At 40.2% G+C, this 23,789-nt stretch overlaps 1 protein-coding gene across 1 annotated transcript in view; it reads left to right on the top strand.

The window, feature by feature from the left end:
- fat3a (FAT atypical cadherin 3a) overlaps positions 1-23,789 on the top strand; it is a 203,218-nt gene that overhangs the window by 127,092 nt on the left and 52,337 nt on the right. The window contains exons 8-12 of the mRNA XM_008278980.1: positions 10,339-10,478; positions 17,297-17,572; positions 18,256-18,466; positions 18,571-21,299; positions 21,457-22,828. Of these exons, the coding sequence (XP_008277202.1) occupies positions 10,339-10,478; positions 17,297-17,572; positions 18,256-18,466; positions 18,571-21,299; positions 21,457-22,828 (4,728 nt within the window). The remainder of the gene's footprint in view (positions 1-10,338; positions 10,479-17,296; positions 17,573-18,255; positions 18,467-18,570; positions 21,300-21,456; positions 22,829-23,789) is intronic.

The following is a 23,789-nucleotide window of genomic DNA, read 5'->3' as shown; positions in this document are numbered from 1 at the left end:
TATTACGAAACTCTCAAGAAAAGAAAAACAACACTGGATGCTGTCGTTTGATGCGAAATGTTTAAATGTTTACAATATATTGTCTGATAGCAGTTTAAATAATATCAGCATTATTTTAGTAACTGAAACCCACAAGCCAGTGTAGCAGTGCTACAACAAATCCCAAATATGACAAAATTCCTAATAATGTGTACTTTCACAAGTTATTTTGAGTAGACTTTGTAACATGTACACAAGCTTAGATGAGTTTCAGCTCATCAGAGACGGTTGCTATCTCTGTCTTTTCTCCTCATGTCCTTTGCTCATCATGTCATTCTTCTGTCTCTGTCCTCCTCCCTCTAGCCTGTCTGTCCTTCTTGTCTTACACTCTCTCTCCTCTCTCTTGTAAATGCTTCATGCTTGGAAGGTCCCAGGTCTTTCCGTGAGACGTTCTATATTCTGCAGAGCGCTTGTGGCAGGAACTGTTCCTCAGAAGGTATCTCGCTTCCAACTTCCACTAAAGCTCTTTGCTGTTGTCTCTGTACTTCCTTTTCTTTCTTTTCCTTTCCTTTTTCTTGTTTTTGTTGGCACCCATGGTCCACCCCTGTGCTTGTCATCCGTGATGCTAACGCAAATGTGTGTCTGTTTGATGGGTGATGCGTTGAATAGAGCACACCACAAAGAAGCTGAGAGCGTTGGTGAATGTGTGTTTATGTACAAGTGTTTATTGTGTGTGTGTGTGTGTGTGTGTGTGTGTGTGTGTGTGTGTGTATGTGTGTGTGTGTGTCACTATATTCAGCTAAAGTGTAGCCAAGGTTAATTGAAGGGACAAAGGTTTAGTAAAAAGGTATCATAACCTTCTTATCTGCTCCTATTGCAATAATCCTTGGGGTTACCTCAGTGACAACTTTGTCTTATGACCTGCTGTTAGTAGCACCTGTACACACATTCCTTGTGGAATCAGTGCATGCTTTCGAATCACCCACTGACTGCATTCCACAGAGGGATGCAGTTTTGGGAAACAAGAAGCACAACACAGCTTTTACAAGTCTGCATATAGCCAGAACACCAAATACTCACTACTTAGCAACCAGTGCCTAAACCACAGAACCCAGTCATAACATCCAGCAGCTAGTGCAATAATCACCATCAATCTCACGATGCAACAAGCTTGTAGTGCTTTAAAACACCTTACAGCCATCAAGTGAAAACTGGAAATTTGTAAATGTGAATAAAAGTGTGACCTAATGCAGATGCGGAGAGGGCTCAGAGACAAAGAGAAGAACAAAACATTAGAAGTAAAGAAAATGAAGAATTATAAAAAGTAAAAATCTCTAGATATAAATAAATATAAGAGAATAGAATAGAAAAGAAAAGAAGAAAAGGAAAGGAAAGTGGTTCATGTTACTTTTCTACTGGAGGAGTACTCAAAACCCATGTGCACACACATTCACACACCAATTGCAACAGAGCTGCCATGCGAGTTGTTGAAGTATAGAAAAATGTAAGTGTGTACAGGGTGTCTCCCAAAATTACTGTGGATGGTTACATTTGTAAAAAATGAATCATATTTATTTTGTAAGACTGAGAATGACAAGCAGTGATGTCAAAAATGCTTGAAAAATTCAGCTGGCGTTGACTGTCTGTCAGGTCAGAAGGAAAGATGGAAACAGTCTGGAACAGTGTAGGCAGTTTACCTGTGAGACAAACATCATAGATTCATGAAATGGCAGACCATCTGGATGATAGAAGTGAGCATCTCAACACTTATACAACATGCTCACACAGAAACATGCACACACACAGATTTAATTAGCAGAAAGCATACGGAACGTATGCATTCACACACTACTTCCTCTAAACACACACCAGTGCTCTATTTATAGCCTAAGCTGCTGGTGCTCCACCCAGCAGGCTGAACCAGACAAACACAGACAGGCAGACATACTAGTCAGCGGTGGTCAGACTGGATAACAGACCAGCCTCCGTCTGGTCCACAGTACCTGTGTGTAAAATGGTGTTCATTAAGATTAGATTAATTAGGATGCTTTAGTCACAGTTGCAGTGAGTTGTAGAGTAGGAGTCCTGCCTGTAAGAGTGAGAAGATAAAAATTCTAATAACTTTAGAGGGTTAAATAAATGGGATTATTGGTTTCATTTCTGTTTATCGTATAAGCATGACAAAAACACTTGCAGTTGTTTTGATATTGAAAAAAAAAAAAAAAGATCTGGTGCAAGACAAATAAACAAAAAAAGGTTTAAATGAAGAGTACACCCTTGCTTCTGGTCTGGATATTTTTACATGGTAAATGGTCTACATTTATTTTGTGACTTTTAACCTTAGCAGTTCTAAAAAGTGCTTTCCACTGTTTCTCCTTGACACACACATTCACACAGCAATTTTTAACATTTGCCAGTCGTCATTTATCTTATGAGTATGCTTAATTATTCCTTTTCATTTGCTTTACATTACAGTCACAGAGAGTGCTTGATTCAGATTTTTTGAAGAAGCTAGGATAGATGAAAATGAAAAATATTGTCACTTTAACCACTCATGCAAAATCATGTGAAAGATCCCAAGTTTGCGAATGGCAGAGGTTAACTGTGTGGCAACACTACATTCTGTTTTCTCTGACTGTTTTCTGTCACTAAAGTAGACCTGCACAAGGTGAGACAGCACCATATTCTGTTGTAAGACAACTGTCCAGTTTAGGCAGTTGAGTAAGGATAGAATCAGCTTTAAACAGGCAGTGGAAACCAATTTTAGAACGGATCAGAGGGTTCTCTGCTTCCCCTACTTTATGGAATGTTGGATTTTGTCTGTCTGTAATTTGGCATTGGCAAAGCGGAGGCGTTTTCTTTCTTTAGTAGGATTCTTGCCAAACCCTCTCCTTCCTTATGTGCTAAAAGAGGAATTTTAGGCTGGATGGCAGACATGAGTGTTTGAGGCTTCCTGGGATCACATTAGGGTTCACTATTTTTTTTCTTTCATCTTTGCCCATTATTATCCCATGGTTAACAGAACAAATAGCACAGCCCAGATTACAGTACATATTCCACTCACTCCAATTTAAAAAGGAACACCAAGTAATTTTCACTCATCTGTACATGTCTAAACCTGTGCTTATGAGGACTGTCCTCAGTCAAGGTCAGGTAAAAGTCTAGTTTCCTTGTGATCAATCAGTGTTTGAATAAAAAATATCATATTTATGTACATAGTTAGGCAACACATCCTCAGTATGTCAGACAGTAGAGAAGCCAAACAGTAACTTTTTCCTAGGGATAACAGTTCCTGTCAGGGTGGATCATTTTCCAGGGATTATTATTAGGAGTGTGAAGATTCACTGATACGAACCAGAAATTGACTTTAACTGGCGATGCTTGCTGTATTTACACTCCAGATGTTCCATTTGCAGATTCATCCCAACCAGACATGCGTGTGTGTGAAAATAAAGATACTACATGAAGAACGTAAAACATATACATCGCTTGTTAATTTAGTCTATATCTGTGTCAATATCATCTACAGACAGCAAAATGAAACATGCTGACCAAAATAAAAAAACACATATTTTTCAAGTTTGGTGAGAGGATTCAAAACTATGTAGTCCAGTGGTAAAAATACAAGTTCGGCGTTCTACACATTGTGCCACCAATCAGCTCGATTAGGATCCCTTTTCATTCCTATAGATCTTTTCCATTCTGTCAGGTGTTTAACACCCGGTGGTTATTCAGGAAAGACGCCCAGATCGACTGGTGATAGTCACAACTTAACACAGACTCGCTGCCTGTTTAATAACGACCCACAAAACGAATTATTGTCCCAACAAGCAAAACCCACAATATATGTTGTGTTGTGTTGTGTTATGTGTTAGTCTGTGCATTCAGTGTCAGAGATACAGAGCAGAACTTGAAGCTTGTTCAACGAAACACACACAGCATCCTTCCGTCACAACACGAAGCATAACATTAGTTTGGTTTGATAAAATACGTCAGGACAATCTGAGGCCATGTTGAATGTTGTCAGTTTGCAAAGTTTATGGTTTGCGATATCCTGAAGGGGTTAATGTTAATATTTTCTCATATTTAATACAGCACAAGTCTGTCTTGTCTGTGTGTATTCAAAAAATAAACACAGTGACATTGTTCTGACCTGATACATTTCTCTTTAACTTTCTTCGCCACACAACTAGATTAAAGCTGCATCTCATTGAATCACATCACATCGCATCGTATCGTATGGTAATGCATTAAAAAGTATCATTAGTATATCGTACCGTAACCCATGCATATAGATTCGTATCAGATCACCTCTTAAGGTGGAGCTGCACACCCCTAATTATTATTGGTTTCTGTCATGTTAGATTTCCATTTTTACAGATAAACATTTGGATATCTGTCAGATGGGGCATTAGACTGCACTAGATGAAAATTACATTTTGTTTTTTAGACTAAATAAATCTTGATGGATTGTCTTAGTAGTGGTTCCTCAACTGTTTTAGACCACAGCACCCCTTCAAAGCAAATCCGACGTGTCGAGGCACTGACCTCTGAAGGTGCCTTATGGTATATTGGAATTTCCCAGCAGAACACTGCTTCCACCATCTTGCCTTGTTTCCATAGTGAATCTGCATCCATCACATCTCCAGGTAACCAATGCACATGCACATCGCTATCTACATGATGCAAATGAAACTATGATTTATCAGATCAGGCTATATGCACTCCCATTGTTCTATCTTCCAGTTCTGATGCAAACCTACCCATTGTAGGTACTTTTTGTTGTACAGGGGCCAGCAGGGGTACAACTGTATTTTTTGCCATACAGCATATCAGACCAACATACATAGCGAGACATTTGAAAGGGAAAACATATTTTTTCTTTATTTTTGTAATTTCAGATATCTTGTAACTGCATCATAAGGATTATAAATTATTTCACTGAAAATAGTTTCAACAGAAGCAATTGACATGTATACTACACAAACACTGTATACTGTAGATAGTTTGGTCAGTTTGCATCTGCTGCTTTCATTCTTTAAACATCCAAGCCAGATTTGTCTACGAGACAGGAACAGAGAAAATAGCATAGAGCAGTCTTTTACCAGAGGACACAAAGGATGAGCAAGTTATGATAGAATATCATATGGTAGTTATGATGAGAACGATGCAGATATGAATCTGGATAAGTGCAGTGTATAGGGGTATTATTTCAGCAAAACTATTTGTAAATGTGTATGGAGAGTTGTGTGTCTGTATCTCAATCTGTGTGTCTGTACTGAGATTTGTCAATGTGTAAAAAAAAAAAAAACTTAGTAAAGTGGCTACATGCAACTCTGCTACTCCTCAGTAGGTCTGCTGCCTGCAAGCCATCATAGAAGTTTTTGCTCAGTGACCCACAAACTCAGCAAATTTAACTTGTTCACATATACCTGATACAGCCAAAATGAAGCTGAGCTCAGGGCACAGAAACCCTGAAGTTACAGATATGAATCTATCAAGGCAGAAGTGCAGCGAAAGTCATGTTATGTTTGACCTAACATGAAACCTAAGTAATGCAAGTGTGAATGTAATGTTTGTGGTAATGTATGTCTTAATGTATCATGCAATACAAAATATTTTCTGACTATAGAATTTCCCAGTAGTATTATCAAAAATACTGTGGCTGACTGCAGTGCGCCCTCAGTTTATCATAATAATTCAAACACTCCCAACAAAACACTATATTTCCCAGCAAAACATGATGTTGAGGATGCCTCATTAATGTGTAAATTAATAATGTGTTTTAAAGATTTGATACTTTTTTTTAAATTACAAGTGTTGAAAAACTGTATTTTAAATATTACATTGTATCAGTAAATGAGTCATATTAGTACAATGTTAAGACTAAAATACCATTAAGTCCAGTGGATGACTTATCTGAGGTAGACACTGAGTAGGCAAATGCAGACTGACGATATCATTGATCTGGCAATCAAAACAGAAGCTTTACCTTAAAGCAGTGTCAGTGTAAGAGACAAAGGAGGAGAGTGTTTTTACAGCTTTTTTCATTGAAGTGATTGAAGTGATGAAATGATATATTACTGAACTTGGAGGAAGTTATAGGCTTCTAATGGACTTTATAAATTGTTAAATGGATAACACAAAGGCTCATGTTGCTTGCACCCACTCGAACACACACAGTAAGCGACTGAGTGGTTGACAGCTGAGATCTTACCTCATTCTGTGGTGAGGTCATCGATTTATTAGACAGACCCACACAGGAATTCCTCTTAGTCTGTTCCACAAATAAACACGGACAATTCAGTGTAGATGGTGAGATGAGAGTTAAGTTCTGATGTCTGTACAGCTACCATCACAATTCCACTTACATAAGATAAGACTTTATGTCATCCTCAGTGCCAACACTGTGTTAGAAGAAATGCAGCAAGCCAACAAGACCAAACCACCTAATTAGACCAACAAGAACATTTTTTTTCTAGTAAAAAACAATATTTTCAGAACCTGGTTTGTACTACAAGTAGGAAATTTTCTTTTTTACTATAGAGCTGTATCTCTGTGCAAATCAGAAGATACATATACTTCATATCAGTTAACATGGTTTTCTTTCAGCAGAGCTCTCTCACACACTACTAAAATCATGACTACACATGGACTATTAAAGGAACCCCATTAAGCTTTTGACCAGTACAGTATGTCATATCGAATGGGCTTAGGTCTGATTTTACACTATATTGCCAAAAGTATTCACTCACCCATCCAAATAACCAAAATCATGTGTTCCAATCACTTCCATGACCACATGTGTATAAAATCAAGCACCTAGACATGCAGACTGTTTCTACACACATTTATGACAGAATGGGTCGCTCTCAGGAGCTCAGTGAATTCCAGCATGGTACTGTGATAGGATGCCACCTGTGCAACAAGTCCAGTTGTGAAATTTCCTTGATCCTAAATATTCCACAGTCAACTGTCACTGGTATTATAACAAAGTGGAAACGATTGGGAACGACAGCAACTCAGCCACGAAGTGGTAGGCCATGTAAACTGACAGAGCGAGGTCGGTGGATACTGAGGCACATGCGGCACAGAGGTCGCCAACTTTCTGCAGAGTCAATCACTACAGACCTCCAAACTTCATGTGGCCTTCAGATTAGCTCAAGAACAGAGCGTAGAGAGCTTCATGGAATGGGTTTTAAGAATGGGTTACAATTGTTAAGCCATTAATCACCAAGTGCAATGCAAAGTGTCGAATGCATTGGTGGAAAGCATGCCGCCACTGGACTCTAGAGCGGTAGAGGCACATTCTCTGGAGTGACAAATCACGCTTCTCCATCTGGCAATCTAATGGACGAGACTAGGTTTGGCAGCTGCCAGGAGAACGGTACTTGTCTGACTGCATTGTGCCAAGTGTAAAGTTTGGTGGAGGGGGGATTATGGTGTGGGGTTGTTTTTCAGGAGCTAGGCTTGGCCCCTTAGTTCCAGTGAAAGGAACTCTGAATGCTTCAGCATGACAAGAGATTTTGGACAATTCCATGCTCCCAACTTTGTGGGAACAGTTTGGAGATGGCCCCTTCCTCTCCCAGCATGAAGGTGCACCAGTGCACAAAGCAAGGTCCATAAAGACATGGATGAGACAGTTTGGTGTGGAAGAACTTGACTGGCCTGCACAGAGTCCTGACCTCAACCCGATAGAACACGTTTGGGATGAATTAGAGCAGAGACTGAGAACCAGGCTTTCTCGTCCAACATCAGTGTGTGACCTCACAAATGCACTTCTGGAAGAATGGTCAAAAATTCCCATAAACACACTCCTAGACCTTGTGGACAGCCGTCCCAGAAGAGTTGAAGCTGTTCTAGCTGCAAAGGGTGGACCAACGTCATATTGAACCCTATGGATTAAGAATGGGATGTCACTTAAGTTCATATGCCAGTCAAGGCAGGTGAGCGAATACTTTTGGCAATATAGTGTATCTAAGGCTTAAGGCAGGGGTGTCCAATGCTGGTCCTCGAGGACCACAACCCTGCATGTTTTAGATGTTTCCCTCTTCCAGCACACCTGATTCAAATGATCAGCTCATCATCAAGCTATGCAGAAGCCTGATAACGATCCTGATCATTTGAATCAGGTGTGTTGGAAGAGGGAAATGTCTAAAACAGGGGTGTCAAACTCATTTTCATCCCAGGCCACATAAGCATTATGGTTGCCCTCAAAGAGTCAGTTGTAATTGTAAGACTGTATAAATGTAACGACTCCTTAACATATTGTTAAATAATTGTCTCTGCATTTGATTGTTATTTATTGTATGTACAACTATTGTGCATGCCTTTATCTAATAGTAAAATACATGTAGCAGGGCTTCAAACTAACTTTTCCAATGGTAGCACTGGTGCTACTGACTTTCTTTGTTGGTCATCAGCTAATGATTTGGTCCCCCCCCCCTATTTTGTTGGATCAGCATTGCCACAGCTATTAATGCACCATGCCTGGTGATGAATAGTTGTTTTTGCATAACTTAGTTTGTTGCAATGATTTTCAGTGATATAAGACTTGATATTTGTAAAATGTTTTAACCTTAAAATATATTTATTTTGTCACCAATCCTCTTCTGATATCAGTCATTAACTGGACACAGGCTAAACACTTGCTGAACATGTGTATGAGTTGATGGTACATTTTACCGATGTTCCCTAAACGCCTGACATGCTGCTACCAGTGTCCGCAGTGCAGCTCCTCTGAAAGGTGAGCGACCAAACATTTGTTGGAAAACAGTGGAAAGCACGTTCTACACAAATTTGCCCACAATGAAAGGATTTCTGTGAGCAGAGATTTTAAGCGGAGTTTTTTTTATTTTTTTTTAATGAACATACTTTTCTACGAGCTGAGCGCATTTTAAATGTCCATACCGCTGGCCATCGTGTAGTCAAAATTATGATCATTGTTAAAATGTGAATCTTCCAGATTGAATGTGGGGCTACTTTTTCTTCCTAACTGACTCAGTCGAGATCTGTCTGCCTGCACCTGAACACTTTTATCATCAGGTGTGTCGGACCTCTCCCTCTCTCACATCGCTTTTTTGCTTTTTTGCTTTTTTTTTTTTTTTTTTTTAAACATGGTCGGCTGTGTATCGTTTTGTCATTGGAACACAGTGTTCTGTTTTACATGTCAGGCAGAGAAAGTCAATGTGGAAGAAATATGCCTATTTCCAACCACAATAACTGGAGCAGCAGCTACCTGTGCTGATGGAAGGAACCAGATCAGCCTGATGATCATCGTCCACTCTCACAGTGCGACCACGTGAAACTTTAAATTGTCACATATGACAACATTTTGGTCTCAGTGTGGAGCCCTGTGTAGGCACATTGCTGTGTTATTATAACATACATTATGACATTATATTACGTTATATTATATCAGGTAAATCCCATTAATTTATCAGATTAAGAAACACATATCTCTCGCGGGCCACATAAAATGACGTGACGGGCCGGATTTGGTCCGCGGGCTTTGAGTTTGATATATGTGATCTAAAACATGCAGGATTGTGGCCCTCTAGGACCAGGATTGGACACCCCTGGCTTAAGGCATCATGTGTGCAAGTTCACATATAGAAGAATATATTTTACACACTATGTATCTCATCATATATTGTTAAAAGCTTTAAAAGTTTGTATGCTGTATCATCAGGGGGCTAGAAGGATCTTTTGGCTTTTATGCCACTGATTGTGAATTGGATGCCACAGGTTAAACACACATAAACACACTGTGAACCTGTGTGTGCCATATTTGTCAAGTTCATTTACTGTGTGTGCAGTGCAGACAGTAGTGGGAACACACACACACACACACACACACAGGATTTGTGTTGTCGGTGCTGCTTGCATGGCCAGTACTCATGCCTCATTGTGATGATGTGTTATTGTGTTTTGGAATGGTGATTTATAGTGAGCGTGTGATGGAAGAGCTTAACTACATCAGCAGTCATATTCTGCATCAACACACACTTTAAGGCGAATCAGTGAAGAGTGTGTGTGTGCAACAGTGGTTTCCAGTCATGTGCTGTTCTCTGATCACATCATTGTTGAAGTTTATTTCACTGACTGATGTATTACAGACTGTATGCAGAACAGCCAATTTAATACGGTAGATATGGCATATTTATATAATAATAAATGTCCCTACATTTCAGCATTTGGTTTCACATGACTGAAAACCACTAGTCCACTTTATAAAAGTGTCTGTTTTTTGTATGTGTTTATGTTGCCACATTCATCACAACAATAACATTCAGAATATGTCTTTATAATTCATGCTGTGTGCCCCTCCCTTCTCTTGACCTTCCTACTGTGGAGCAGGTGGGAACAGCGACAGTGTGTTTGATGTAGAGAAAGCTGTGGGGACCATCATCATTGCCAAGCCTCTGGATGCTGAACAGCGCTCCTTCTACAATCTCACAGTGCAGGCCACAGACGGCACCAACACTGCAAATACACAGGTACCACTTTTCCAATATTTGACTAACCTTTTACCAACAAAATTCTATCCACTCAAAAGTACTGTTTTAAAACACTTACCATAATAACAATAACGACCATATAATGATCATATTAGATACAACCATTCCTCTGCAAGAGAACTGTGAACATTGTGGCTTTTGGGCCGATCAATAGAAGTGATACATTAGCCTCCTGAAACATCTAAGCTTGGAAAATTATTTTTATTAAATTTATCAACTGAACACCAACAACTTAATTATCAAAAAGGAAAAACCATTTACAGTCAAATACTGTCCTACAGTACTGCACCTATTCACGTCAGTTGACAATTTGAATCATCCCTGGTGATGCGTCCACTGACATTCACTGCAGAGACATTCAGCACTTGCTTGATGTTGGTTCTCTGACTTTAGTCTGGTTTTCACCAGCTAAAATTCAGCTCAGTCAGACTGAGATCAGATGATTGACCTAGCCAATCAAAGATATCCACCTCTTGACCCTAAAAATGATTGCTTTTCGTTTACTTTTATTTATGTAGTGCCAATTAATAACATATGATATCTCTATCTAAACCCACAAATCCAAGGTTTCCTTTGGTGGTAGAGAGAGAATAACAGATATAAAGCAAACAAACAATGAACCAATGAAAAGAAGCTAATATGGGAGTAATATCATCTTTTTTACTTGTTCATGTAAGAACTCTGGCTGGAACACTTTGGATCAGCTGGAGAGTTTATGGACTTATTGGGACATTCTAATAACAAGAAATACAATAATAGAGGCTAGAAGTTACAAATGCATTGACTAGTTTTTACAGAATTTTGACAATATTGCATAAGTGAAAGATGGCCATAATCATTGACATGAACGAAGAGCAATCTATCTGATAAATATGATTTAAACCAGCCTTGTGATGTTCTTTTAATCCCATGGCATGTTGTAGTATCTGAAATAAAATGTTGTGCTCAACTGTATCAAATGCAGTAAAATTTGTTCACAAGTTTTTGATGCATTTTGCTCAATTTGAGTACACAGAATGCTACTGTACACCTCTGAATTTGCTTTGTTGCTTTTGTCAACATCAATTTCAAATCTTCCATCCATAAATCCATTATCTATACACTGCTTAATCCTCACTCGGGTCGCGGGGGGCTGGAGCCTATCCCAGCTGACTTATGGCGAAGGCAGGGAACAGGTCGCCAGTCTATCGCAGGGCATCACTTAGAGACAGACAACCAAGCACACTCACATTCACACCTACCGACAACTTAGAATCACCAGTTAACCTCAACGTGTTTTTGCAATGTGGGAGGAAACCGGAGAACCCAGAGAGAACCCACGCTGCATGGGGAGAACATGCAAACCCCATGCAGAAAGATCCCGGTGTCCCCACTGGAACATGAACTGGCAACCCTCTTGCTGCGAGGCAATGGTGCTAACCACCGCTCCACCTTGCAGCCCAATTTCAAAATCGTCAATAATTTCGATAAGCGAGTGTGCCAGTTTGACTGGCAGTCATACATGTCTAAGCCATGACAGAGTCACAATCATGTTTGACAGAAGAGGTGGTGCTTTGGGTCATAGGTGTTCCTTGTTCCCCCACACTTTCCCCTTCCATCTTTTTCATGGGGTTGGAATTTGTTTTGTCAGTCTTCAGAAATCTGTTCCACAACAACATGCAATTTCTTCTTTTACATTTTTTTGTAAACTACAACATGATATGTTGATGTTTACCGGGAATATGGTTCTTGTGTAAATCCTCAGTTCTACTCATCACTGTTGTATTTGTATTTATATATCTGTGGTCCGAGCCTTATAATAAGTGAGGATGAGCCTTTAATTATTTGGGACAATGAGTAGATAGCAGTCATTTTCAGGTTCTTCTCATGTTCTTCACATGCACTGCTCCGTAATAACATTTTAACAAACATTGCTCTGAGTTTCCTAGCACTATTAATGTTTCTACCTACAAAGCAGCATACATTGTTATGACTAGTAATAGGCTTCATGGTAAATAGCATATTCTACATGGTAACAGCAACATTGTTGTGGCACAATGTACACTGATCAGCCAGAATATTAAAACCACTGAACTGAGGTGAAGTGAATAATATTGACCATCTCATTACAATGCAATGTTCTGTTGGGAACCCTTCGATCCAGACATTTAGGTGGATGGTGCGTACCAAGTATCATTCACCTAAACATGGCTGCAGACCAAGTACACCTCCCTGTGGCAACAACGCTCCCAACATAGCAGCAACTTCCCCCTGTTAAATCAGTCTTTACTACAGCTTCATGACCTAAAACAATTTGTGTAAATGCCTCAGAAAATCCCAGACTTTGTTTCGCAGCAGTCTGATGCCCAATGTTGATCATTTTATGGCACAGCCATCATCAGCCGGCATTGATTTTCCCACATCTTTTTACTCTGGAAGTGGCAAGTGCCTGTGACACTGACTTGACCAGTGTACCCATATGTTTCACTTCAAACTAGCAATTATAGACAGGCTTCACCTACTGGGAACAGGTTTTTTTTCCCCTCTCTTTTTTAAAATTACTGTAACAAACTATTTTTATTGTCTTTTGTGTTGTTTTCCTTTTTGGAGAATTTGCCATTATAATGGTAAAGTTTTCATTTCCCTGCATAAAACTGCTCTACCAGAACAGGTTTCCCCCATCACTATTTGGCAGAGACGCAGTCATAGAATTCTCAGCACAAAGTGATTTTGATTGGTTTAAGAAGAAACAAACAACAACAACAACAACAAAAATAACAACACACACAATTGAAAGACCCTCCCCCCTAGAATGGAGTGATAGTGAGGTGCAGCCAGACCATTATGTAATACTTAGCTGGCTAAGCGAGACGACACATGACCTTATTCAGTGTGATGCTATTAAACTGCAATGCTGTCAGTATAACGCAGTGTCATTCGTCAAGAAGTCAAGCTTCCAAAACAAACCAGTAAGTGGAATCCCCACCCTTCTGATATAGTGTCAAGACTTAATTAAAATCTTTGCAAAAGATTTAGGCTTAGATTTTGCCACAGGTCATGAAGGTTAGTAACACCTTCATCACAGTCGCTGGCTGGTTTCACATAAATTCTTCCTATTCTCACACTCTCACACACACACACACACACACACGCACACACACACACACACACACACACACACACACACACACACACACACATACATACATACACTTACACCTGTAAGATGTGAGGAAGGCTCCCAGATGGAGAGTCAGCATGGCATCAAGCCGCCAGGGAATGTCTCTACAGTTGAGCAACAGAAGGCCAACTGCTGCAGTGGGGTTTAAATTTAGACTTAATGCCTGGCAGCACTCAACTCCTGTTTCCTATTTCCTTCCACTTCCTTTTATATTTTCTCTACATTGGAATCAGTACAAATTTTGGGTTCTTTTTTGTGCGCATGTATGTAGTCATTTTCCTCCTGCTGCTATGTAAGATCAGCTGTTAAATTTTGGCAGCAGCGTAGTGGCTCAGGGGTTATCACTGTCAGGTTTTGGGTATCAGGTTTTGGGTTTCAGTCAAGTTCTTGAACTTTTATTTTATCTCAGAACTTGGAACTTTCCACCTATGTATCTACTATTTTTCTACTGATTTAATTAACTGCATGTTTCAAATAGCCACATTCAAAGTGCAAAAAGCTTGTGATTGTGAGGCCTTCTCACATCTTAAAAAGTCTGAACCAAACTAGCTGTGTGGACTGGGTTGTTTTATTTGTTTGTTTTTTACTCTGTTAGCTTTTACTCACCACATAGAAAGCTGAGCATTCAGTCTGGAAAGTCCTGGTCTTTTCTCCGAGCGGATTTTGGAGCAGTAAAGCACCATCTCCAGGACAGCTGCAAATTAATTTCCCTGAATCTCTACATTAGAGGTCAAGACTGCAATGTTAGCATGACCCATAAAGCAACAATAGTCATATAATTGGGAAATACAACATGATAAAATAAATATGCTGAATTCTCTTTCATGGGTGAGCTTGTTGGGCAAGTGCCCAGAATGCTATCGTGGTCATCATAAAAGGAAATTTGTCCCTCTAATTAATCAGTGCACCACTTTGTGTCAGAAAAGTTCCAGGACTGGTGTCACAAAAGATATATTTTAAACCCAAACTACAAACTATGAGTTTTCCCCTTCAGACGATCAACCAGCACGTCTACAAAGAGATCCTGTGGCATGTGCTTTGTTCAGTGTGCGAGAAGAGACGAGAGTTGTGGCAGGACAAGTCATGACTGCTTCATCATGACAACGCGCCTGCACACAATGCCCTGAGCATCCGACAGTTCCTGGAGGAACACCACCGTCCAATAGCAACCTCTCACTCACCCGACCTGGCTCCATGGGATTTTTCCTCTTTGCCAAGCTCAAGGGGGTCATCAAAGGGAACCGTTTTCAAGATGTGGACGACATCAAGATGGCTATGACGACAGAACTGCGGAGGATCCCAGAAGAATCCTTCCAGGGGTGCATGGAGGCATGGGAGAGAAGGCTGGAAAAATGCCTTAAACTCCAGGGGGATTACTTCGAAGGGGAAAACTTTTAGTTTGTAGTTTGGATTTGAAATGTATCTTTTGTGACACCAGTCCTGGAACGTTTCTGACACACCTCATATTTGTATACTGCTACTATTCTTTGACTGTGCTAGTTCTGTAACTTCAGTCACTTCACTCCAGTGGAAGGAGTTAGTGTGTTTTGCACAGCCTTCCTGCTCTGAGCAGGTCAACAGCTCCATGCATTTGTGTTCCACAGTATTTCATTGATTTATCCAATACATAATCTTTGCATTTCACCAGTTGACATGTAATCTTGAAAAATCATGAAAAATATCATTAAGAAGCATTATTCCAAGGGCATTGATGCCAGACAGACATAACAAAGATTAATGAATGAGACTTGATTGCTTAACAACCCTCGACAATTAGTAGTTCCCACTAGCTGACTCTGTTCCTTCTACAGGGTAAGGGTTATGGTTAGGTATGGGTAATGAATGACTGTCATGACAAAAAATTGTTAACTATTAGGCAGGAAAAACATGATGAATATAGTATCTACAACATCAAAAGTTAGTTTAAAGAAAATTTAGCTGAAAGAGAAGGGAACATAATCCTCTTTAAGCATCATATTTGAGCTACTGTATTGATATTTTGTATTTTGAACCAAATCCTGACCCCTCTGTTCCTTACCATTTGATAAAAAATACACTTGCTTCAAAAAAACGGTTTGTTTATCCTGATGGGGAGAGTAGTGTGTTTCAAGGGGATGTGAGTAGTCAATGTAGTGTTCTTGTTTCCACACTTGTTCATGAAAATAGAGTTCAATAGCCCTTTAAATTACAGACATACATGCTCAGGTGTTAGATTGTATGATTACATTAGATTTCACAGGTGTACCTAATAAAGTGGCCAGTAAGTGCATATCGGCAAATATGACGAAATTGGGCAGGTTGAACTTTCTAGACGCTAATCTTAATTACTTCCTTTTCTGCATTTCTGTCTGCACCGTCTGCCTTTGTACCTACAAGTCTGTGCCTCTCCTTGTGTGTTTTCCTGACTCATGCTGGGCTTCAGCACCAGTCATATGTGACTCAGGAACTTTCCATGAGTCATGATACATACCAACCACCAATACTCTGCATGGCTTCTCTACAGTCTGTACAATGACATGCATTTAATCCTTCTCATTACTGTCCTGAATTGTGTTCTATTTTATAATTTGAGTGCCACTGAAATGGTCAAGTCCTATCATATGAGTTCTGCTGTCGAGACTCTTTATATTTTATCACAGATTAACTTTATGAAAGCCTCCTACAATCTGTACTTTGCCGCTGATTATGAATGCATAATTTCACAGAAACATATTTATTTTGATTTAAAATTTTACTGTTTTCAAACTGTTTGAAGAGAGCAAATTTTTTTGTATGCATCTCCTATATCCCTCTGTAGATGAAACAGTTCACCTTTTGAAAGGATGATACAGTAAGGACCTGATCATACTGGAAAGTTACCCCAGTGTTGTTAGACCAAACAACAGGATAAACCAAAAAAAAGACAAAGTAGTTCTGCGTTTTATGCTGTTATACAGACATCTCTGCATCCACTTCACCACATTTTCCAACAGCAGTCGTTCCTGGGCTGATAAAGGCAGAAAGATTCATGATCTGTAGACCCCTTGAGCCTGCATTGCTGCGTTGATAGTGTAGTGTTTTACAGAAGATCTCTGTCAGGAGAACAGAAAAAACTAAGTCTGCTACAAATTCTGTCCATATACAACTAATTTGCATTAGCAAATGTGTTTTGTGTGAAATATAATGCTGTCCAAGTTAGCACCGTACCTGGAAGGTCCTTTGTTAGAATCTCGGCCTGGGATCTTTCTGTGGGAAGTTTGCATGCTCTCTCTGTGCCTGCGTGGGTTCTCTCCAGGTGCTTCGATTTCCTCCCATAGTCCAAAGACATGCTGAGGTTAATTGGTGATTTTAAATTGTCTGTATGTGTGAATGTGAGTGCGCTTGGTTGTCTGTCTCTCAGCCCCCCCGCTACCCTGCAGAGGATAAAGTGGTTTAATAGACAATAGATTGATAATGCTGTCCAAGTTTTGTTATAGAAAATTTATATTTAGCATATCTGCAAGATTTCCCTTCCAGCATGACATGACATGTTACATCTCTGCATAATGTCAGCTACTCCGCTTGAGATAAATTGTTGCACCTCAGTTAATGATGTATGTTGTTTTTTATCGCTTTTCTCCCTGTCCTTTCTCTCCTATCAATGTCCCTCATGATACAGGTTCACATTACTGTTATGGACAACAACGACAACGATCCAGTCTTCTCCCAACCAACCTATGATGTCACTATTTCTGAAGATACACCACCTGACACTGAGGTGGTCCAAGTTCTGGCATCAGACCGTGATGAGCATCATCGACTGACGTACTCTCTGCAGAACTCCATAGACCCCAACAGCATGCGTCTGTTTCGCATCCATCCCACCCTGGGCACCATCTACACTGCTCAGAGGCTGGACCACGAGGCCTGTGCTCAACATATTTTCACAGTCATTGTAAGACATGCTTTGGTCTTGATAAACTACTAGTGATATAAAAATCTATACCACAACTTTGCCAGTTATTTATGGTATAAATAGAAATTTGTGATAAAAGACTGCTGGAACACTCCAGTCTTGCCTGCATTATTGTGTTAGTAAAATTCTAGTTTTCTAGTTTGGTTAAACTTCATAATGCTGTCCTGAAATGAAGCAACTTCAATGACTGCAGACCAAATATCTGTGGTTGTTACATTTTTATTGAATATTGGTTTTGCTCAACCACTGAGAGTGATAGCAATAACAGGAACCATTTCAGAGCAGAAAATTTAGGAGGAGAAAAAAATGTCTTGTTTCTTGTGTATAACAGGAGGAGAGGCCATCTTTACGTTTTCTGTTTCATTGTATCGGAACTTAATATTTATCAATTAAACACAGCCAGTGCATGAGTACATGAGTATCTACTCCTCATCAAAGAACAGACACCCTTTTCTTTTATTTTCATTTATGCATCCAGTTGTAAACTAACACTATAAAAAACATGCAGTAAAGGAAAGGGAGAGAGTGAGAGTTCTGGTTTGAGTGATAGCGTTTGTTATATTTTAGCCAATTATGTCACCAGAGACACTTGACATTTTAATTTCATACTGACCACATAAAAGCTCTTCTCATTTTGGTTTGTTTTATTGTGTTCTCCACAGGTGAAGGATCAAGAGTTTCCATACAGAAAAAATCTGGCTCGTGTACTCGTGGAAGTGGAAGATATAAATGACCATGTACCCATTTTTACCAGTGCTCTGTATGAAGGCTCAGTCTATGAGTCAGCAGCAGTGGGATCAGCTGTAGTCCAGGTTACTGCCCTGGACAAAGACAAAGGCGAGAACGCAGAGCTACACTACTCAATTGAAGCAGGTAGGTACATCTGACAGCTAATTATTTGCTCCTTCATGTTTAAATGTTTTTTTTTATGTTACATGAAAAATATATCTTTAATATCGTTCCTAATTCTTCAACAGGGAACACTGGAAATGCATTCCATATGGAGCCAGTTTTGGGTATTATTACTGTTGCACGTGACTTGGACTTGTCCAGCATAGGTCACTATGTTCTCACTGTCAGAGTCACTGACAATGGCTCCCCTCCTCTGTCCACTACCACAGTAGTGCGTATTGCAGTCACTCTCTCTGATAATGCTGGTCCAAAATTCCCTCAGCCGGAGTACCAGACGGAGATCACAGAGAATTTAATGATTGGGACCTCTGTCACCACCATCAGTGCTGTCAGCCAGTCCACCCTCACTTATGACATCAAGCAGGGAAATACAGATCGCGTTTTTCAGATAAATCAATATAGTGGCGTGATTACTACACAAAAGATTCTAGACTATGAGACCACAGCATCTTACACCCTGATAGTCCAAGCTACTAATATGGCTGGCATGGCCTCAAATGCTACTCTAGTAATCCAGATAGTTGATGAGAATGACAACCCACCGGTGTTCCAGCAGCTTCACTATCATGGGAGCATCAGTGAGGTAGCACCAGTCAACAGTGTGGTCTTGAACTCAGATGACTCACCTCTCGTAATCAAGGCCAGTGATGCTGATCGCAACCAAAATGCGCTGTTGGTTTACCAGATTGTTGAGGACACTGCAAAAATGTTCTTCACAGTGGACTCAGGAACTGGCTCCATCAGAACAATTGCTAATTTAGACCATGAGACATTTGCCACATTCCGCTTCCATGTTCATGTGAGAGACAATGGCAGGCCACAGCTGACAGCAGACAGTCCAACTGAGGTCACGATACAAGTGATTGACACCAATGATTCGCCACCTCGCTTCACCCAGAATGCCTACGAAACAGTCCTGCTACTCCCCACCTATGTTGGAGTAGAAGCTTTGCAGGTTTCAGCCATAGACCCTGACAAAGATGTCCCTACAGAGCTCACATATTCACTGACTGATGGAGTACTAGAGCACTTTGCCATCAAACCTTCCAGTGGAATTCTTATCGTCAAAAACACAAACTTTTTTAAAGAGCGTTTCCGCTTCAGTGTCAAAGTTTCAGATGGGAAATTCTCCAGCACGGCTTTGGTGACTATAATTGTCAGAGAAGCCCTGGACTCTGGTCTCAGCTTCACCCATAGCATTTACTCTTCATCTATTGAAGAGAATGTATCAAATATCACCAAAGTTGCTGTGGTCAGTGCTGTGGGAAACCGTCTCAATGAACCATTAAAGTATACCTTGTTGAATGCTGGTACACGTTTCAGAATTCGTTCGACATCTGGTGTTATCCAAACCACGGGTATACCCTTTGACCGTGAAGAGCAAGAGTTCTATGAACTGGTTGTCGAGGCAAGAAGGGAGCACGACCGCTTGCACGTGGCCAGAGTTATGGTTAGAGTCCAAGTTGAGGACATAAACGATAATGCCCCTGTGTTTGTTGGACTTCCTTATTATGCAGCTGTTCAAGTAGAAGCTGAACCTGGATCACCCATTTTCAAGGTCATGGCAGTAGATGGTGACAAAGGGATTAACGGAGAGGTGTCTTACTATCTCAAGGATGACCATGGGCACTTTGAGATCAATCGGCAGACAGGTATACTTAGCCTCAAGAGATCTTTTGAGTCGGATTTGTCCAATGTGGAGTACCAAATTGCGATATATGCTAGAGATAGTGGTTATCCACCCCTCTCATCTACTATAGAGTTTCCCATTACTGTTGTCAACAAAGCCATGCCTGTCTATGACAAATCATTTTATTCTGTTTCTGTAAATGAGGATGTGGCTGTGCACACACCTATCCTTGGCATCAATGCTACTAGTCCTGAAGGTCAAAACATCATCTACACTATTGTTGATGGAGATCCATATCTTCAGTTTGACATTGGTTTTGATACTGGAGTGATAAGTGTTATCCACTCTTTGGACTATGAAGTAGCAGCATCTTACCACCTGACCATCAGAGCCACAGACTGTCTAACTGGTGCCCATGCTGAGGTTGATGTAGATGTCTATGTCCAGGATGTAAACGATAACTCACCTATCTTCCAGAAAATGTCCTATAGGGTAGTTTTGTCTGAAACAGCAATGATTGGAACTCCAGCACTTCAAGTTATTGCTATAGACAAAGACTCAGAGAAGAACAATGTTGTACGCTATCAGATCTTCTCAGATGTCCATAATAGTACAGATTACTTTCACATAGATAGTAGCAGTGGATTAATTTTGACAGCACGTATGCTAGACCATGAACTAGTCCAGAAGTATGACTTCATTGTCAGGGCCACTGATAATGGTTTCCCACCACTTAGTAGTGAAGTGTTGGTGACTGTCATGTTAAATGACATGAATGACAATCCTCCTGTTTTCAACCAGTTGCTCTATGAGGCATACGTGAATGAGTTAGCACCAAAGGGTCACTTTATAACCTGTGTCCAGGCCTCAGATGCTGACAGCTCAGATTTCGACAAATTGGAGTACAGTATTTTGTCAGGAAATGAAAAGATGAATTTTGTAATGGACAAAAAAACGGGGATCATCACATTGTCTAGCCACCGTAAGCAAAGAATGGAGTCTGCCTACAGCCTCAATGTTTCAGTGTCTGATGGAGTGTTTACTAGCACTGCACAGGTTCATGTTAAGGTGTTGGAGGCCAACCTGCATAATCCAGTGTTTGGACAGAATATGTACGAAGCAGAGTTAAGAGAGAATGCTGCTGTGGGAACCAAAGTTATACAGGTAAGTGCTACTAATTAATTCACATCATATGATATATAATTTTGCTGAAGAATATTGCTGAGTAACTGTAATTATATATATATATATATATGTGTGTGTGTGTGTATGTATTGACTAATACAGTTTGTTTGTTTGTTTGTTTGTTTTTTTTATTCAGGTGAAGGCAACAGATGCAGACCCTGGAATGTTTGGTCACATCACTTATTCATTTGTCAATGATATGGGCAAGGATCAATTTAGCATTGATGCAAGTGGTCAGATTTGCACTGTAGAAAAGTTTGATCGTGAAGATCCAGCTAATAAAGACATTGTTCTTACAGTTGCAGCCCAGGATTTAGGTGGCCGTGTCTCTTACTGTACAGTACAGGTTACTTTGTTAGACGATAATGATAATGCACCTTACTTTCGTGCCACAGAGTACCGTGCTTCAGTCAAGTCTGATGTAGCTAAAGGTTTTTTGGTGACACAGATTCAGGCTCATGATCCTGATGATGGCACTAACGCCAAAGTGACATACTCACTTTACAGTGAGGCACACGTCCCTGTGGTAGATATTTTGGAGATAGACCCAGACAATGGTTGGATGGTAACTAAAGGCAGTTTCAGTCACTTGAGGAACTCTGTGTTGTCTTTTTTTGTGAAGGCTGTGGATGGAGGAAATCCAGTCCGACATTCTCTAGTGTCTGTTTACATCCATGTTCTTTCCCCAGATGCCTTTATTCCTTCCTTCAGTCAACATCATTACTTATTTAGTGTCCCAGAGAACACCCCCATAGGGTCAGCCATAGGGAGGGTACACCTCAACAACCCTCTTGGATATACCTCCGTCTCTGCTACCTTTGCCCTGGTTAATGGAGAAAATGGTGAAAATAACCAAGATGGGGTGTTTGTGGTGGAAAAGGATACAGGTGTAATCAAACTTGATAAGGCCTTGGATCACGAGGTGATCAAAGGATACTACTTCAAGGTCACTGCCACAGCACAACAGGCTAAGCTGGATTCTGTGTCCTCTGTCGATACTGAAATCAAAGTATTGGATCTAAATGATAATAAACCAGCATTTCAGGCCAACTCCTACATTACCACCATTATGGAGGGAATATCAGTTGGAACCAGAATCATTCAAGTCCAAGCACTAGACGCAGACTCAGGGGCAAATGGCCAGGTAACATACAGACTCGGTACATTAATCCAGTCAGAAGGGGATTCAGACACGTTATTTGACACCTTTAGCATTGACAGCAACACAGGCTGGATCTCCACACGCAAGGACCTGGACCATGAGACCAATCCATCCTATACATTCACAGTGGTGGCGTCAGACCTTGGGGAGACCCTGCCTCTTTCCAGTACCTCCAGTGTGACAGTGGCAGTGTCAGACATTAATGACAACCCACCCAGGTTCATGGAGAACTACTGCTTCGGTTCAGTTCAGGAGAGTGACCCCCCAGGCGAGGTGGTAGCTCTGTTGATCACGAAAGATGATGACAGCTCTCCCGTTAACCGACAAGTCAGCTATCACATCACTGGTGAGTACTAATGTAAATATCTGACATTGCATTATAACCATCATCACCAGACAAGAACACTGATTTTGGACAATTCAGCATGTTTCATTATTTGTTTTATATATCCAGAGCCAATGTGTTAAGAGTTCTTGCTTTCCACCCTTCTCTGTGAATAGCAGCTTGGGAACAGTTAGTGCTGGGGAAAGATTGCTGTTATGACAAGTAAACAACAGGTAATTTACAAGTAAGGGTAGGCAAATAAAGCATTTGATTATGGTTAGGGAACCATCATGGTTTTGGGTAATTAAAAGGTGAGTGTTGATTGTTGATGGGACTCAAACCTCATGATTTGAATATAAGACACTGCACATGGTAATTCCCCGTCTAAACCCAACACCCTTAATTTCGTTTTAACTACACAGAACCTAATTTTTGATGTTTGATGCAAAATAATCTAATCTGCTTGATGCACATACATCAATGTTTGAAACAATATATATATCAATGGATAAAGGTGTAAGCAAAATAATCAAAAGAGGAAGGGAAACCAACATGAATGCGACTTTTAGAATGATATACTTTAGAAAACGCAATTGGACTTTTACTGAAGCTCTTGGGATTACCATGAACTGGGTGACAAACAATCTAAACAGACATATTAATAATATGGATAGTGATCAAAAAATTTGCTTTGCTAGAAATTGAGCATAGACTGTATTATTGCTTTTCCCTTTACTTGTCAGAACTTCTTTATGGGTTTTTGTATTTTCTAAATCCTAAACATATTTGTTATTTTCAAGTTTACGTGACAAATCCCCTCTCACACCCATTGCAGTGATATACACTGATCAGCCACATTAAAACCTCCTGCCTAATATTATGTAGGTCTCCATATGGCATCAAAAAAACCACCACTTGAAACTGTCAACACGCCACCCTGCAAAGTAGGCCCTCAATGGACCAGATTTGTTTTTCCAGCACA

This window comes from Stegastes partitus, unplaced genomic scaffold, assembly GCF_000690725.1.
Source record: "Stegastes partitus isolate 25-593 unplaced genomic scaffold, Stegastes_partitus-1.0.2 Scaffold140, whole genome shotgun sequence".
In the NCBI taxonomy this organism is placed as follows: domain Eukaryota; kingdom Metazoa; phylum Chordata; class Actinopteri; family Pomacentridae; genus Stegastes; species Stegastes partitus.
The sequence above is the reverse complement of the archived record's forward strand: the minus strand, read 5'-3'. Positions and strand labels throughout refer to the sequence as shown.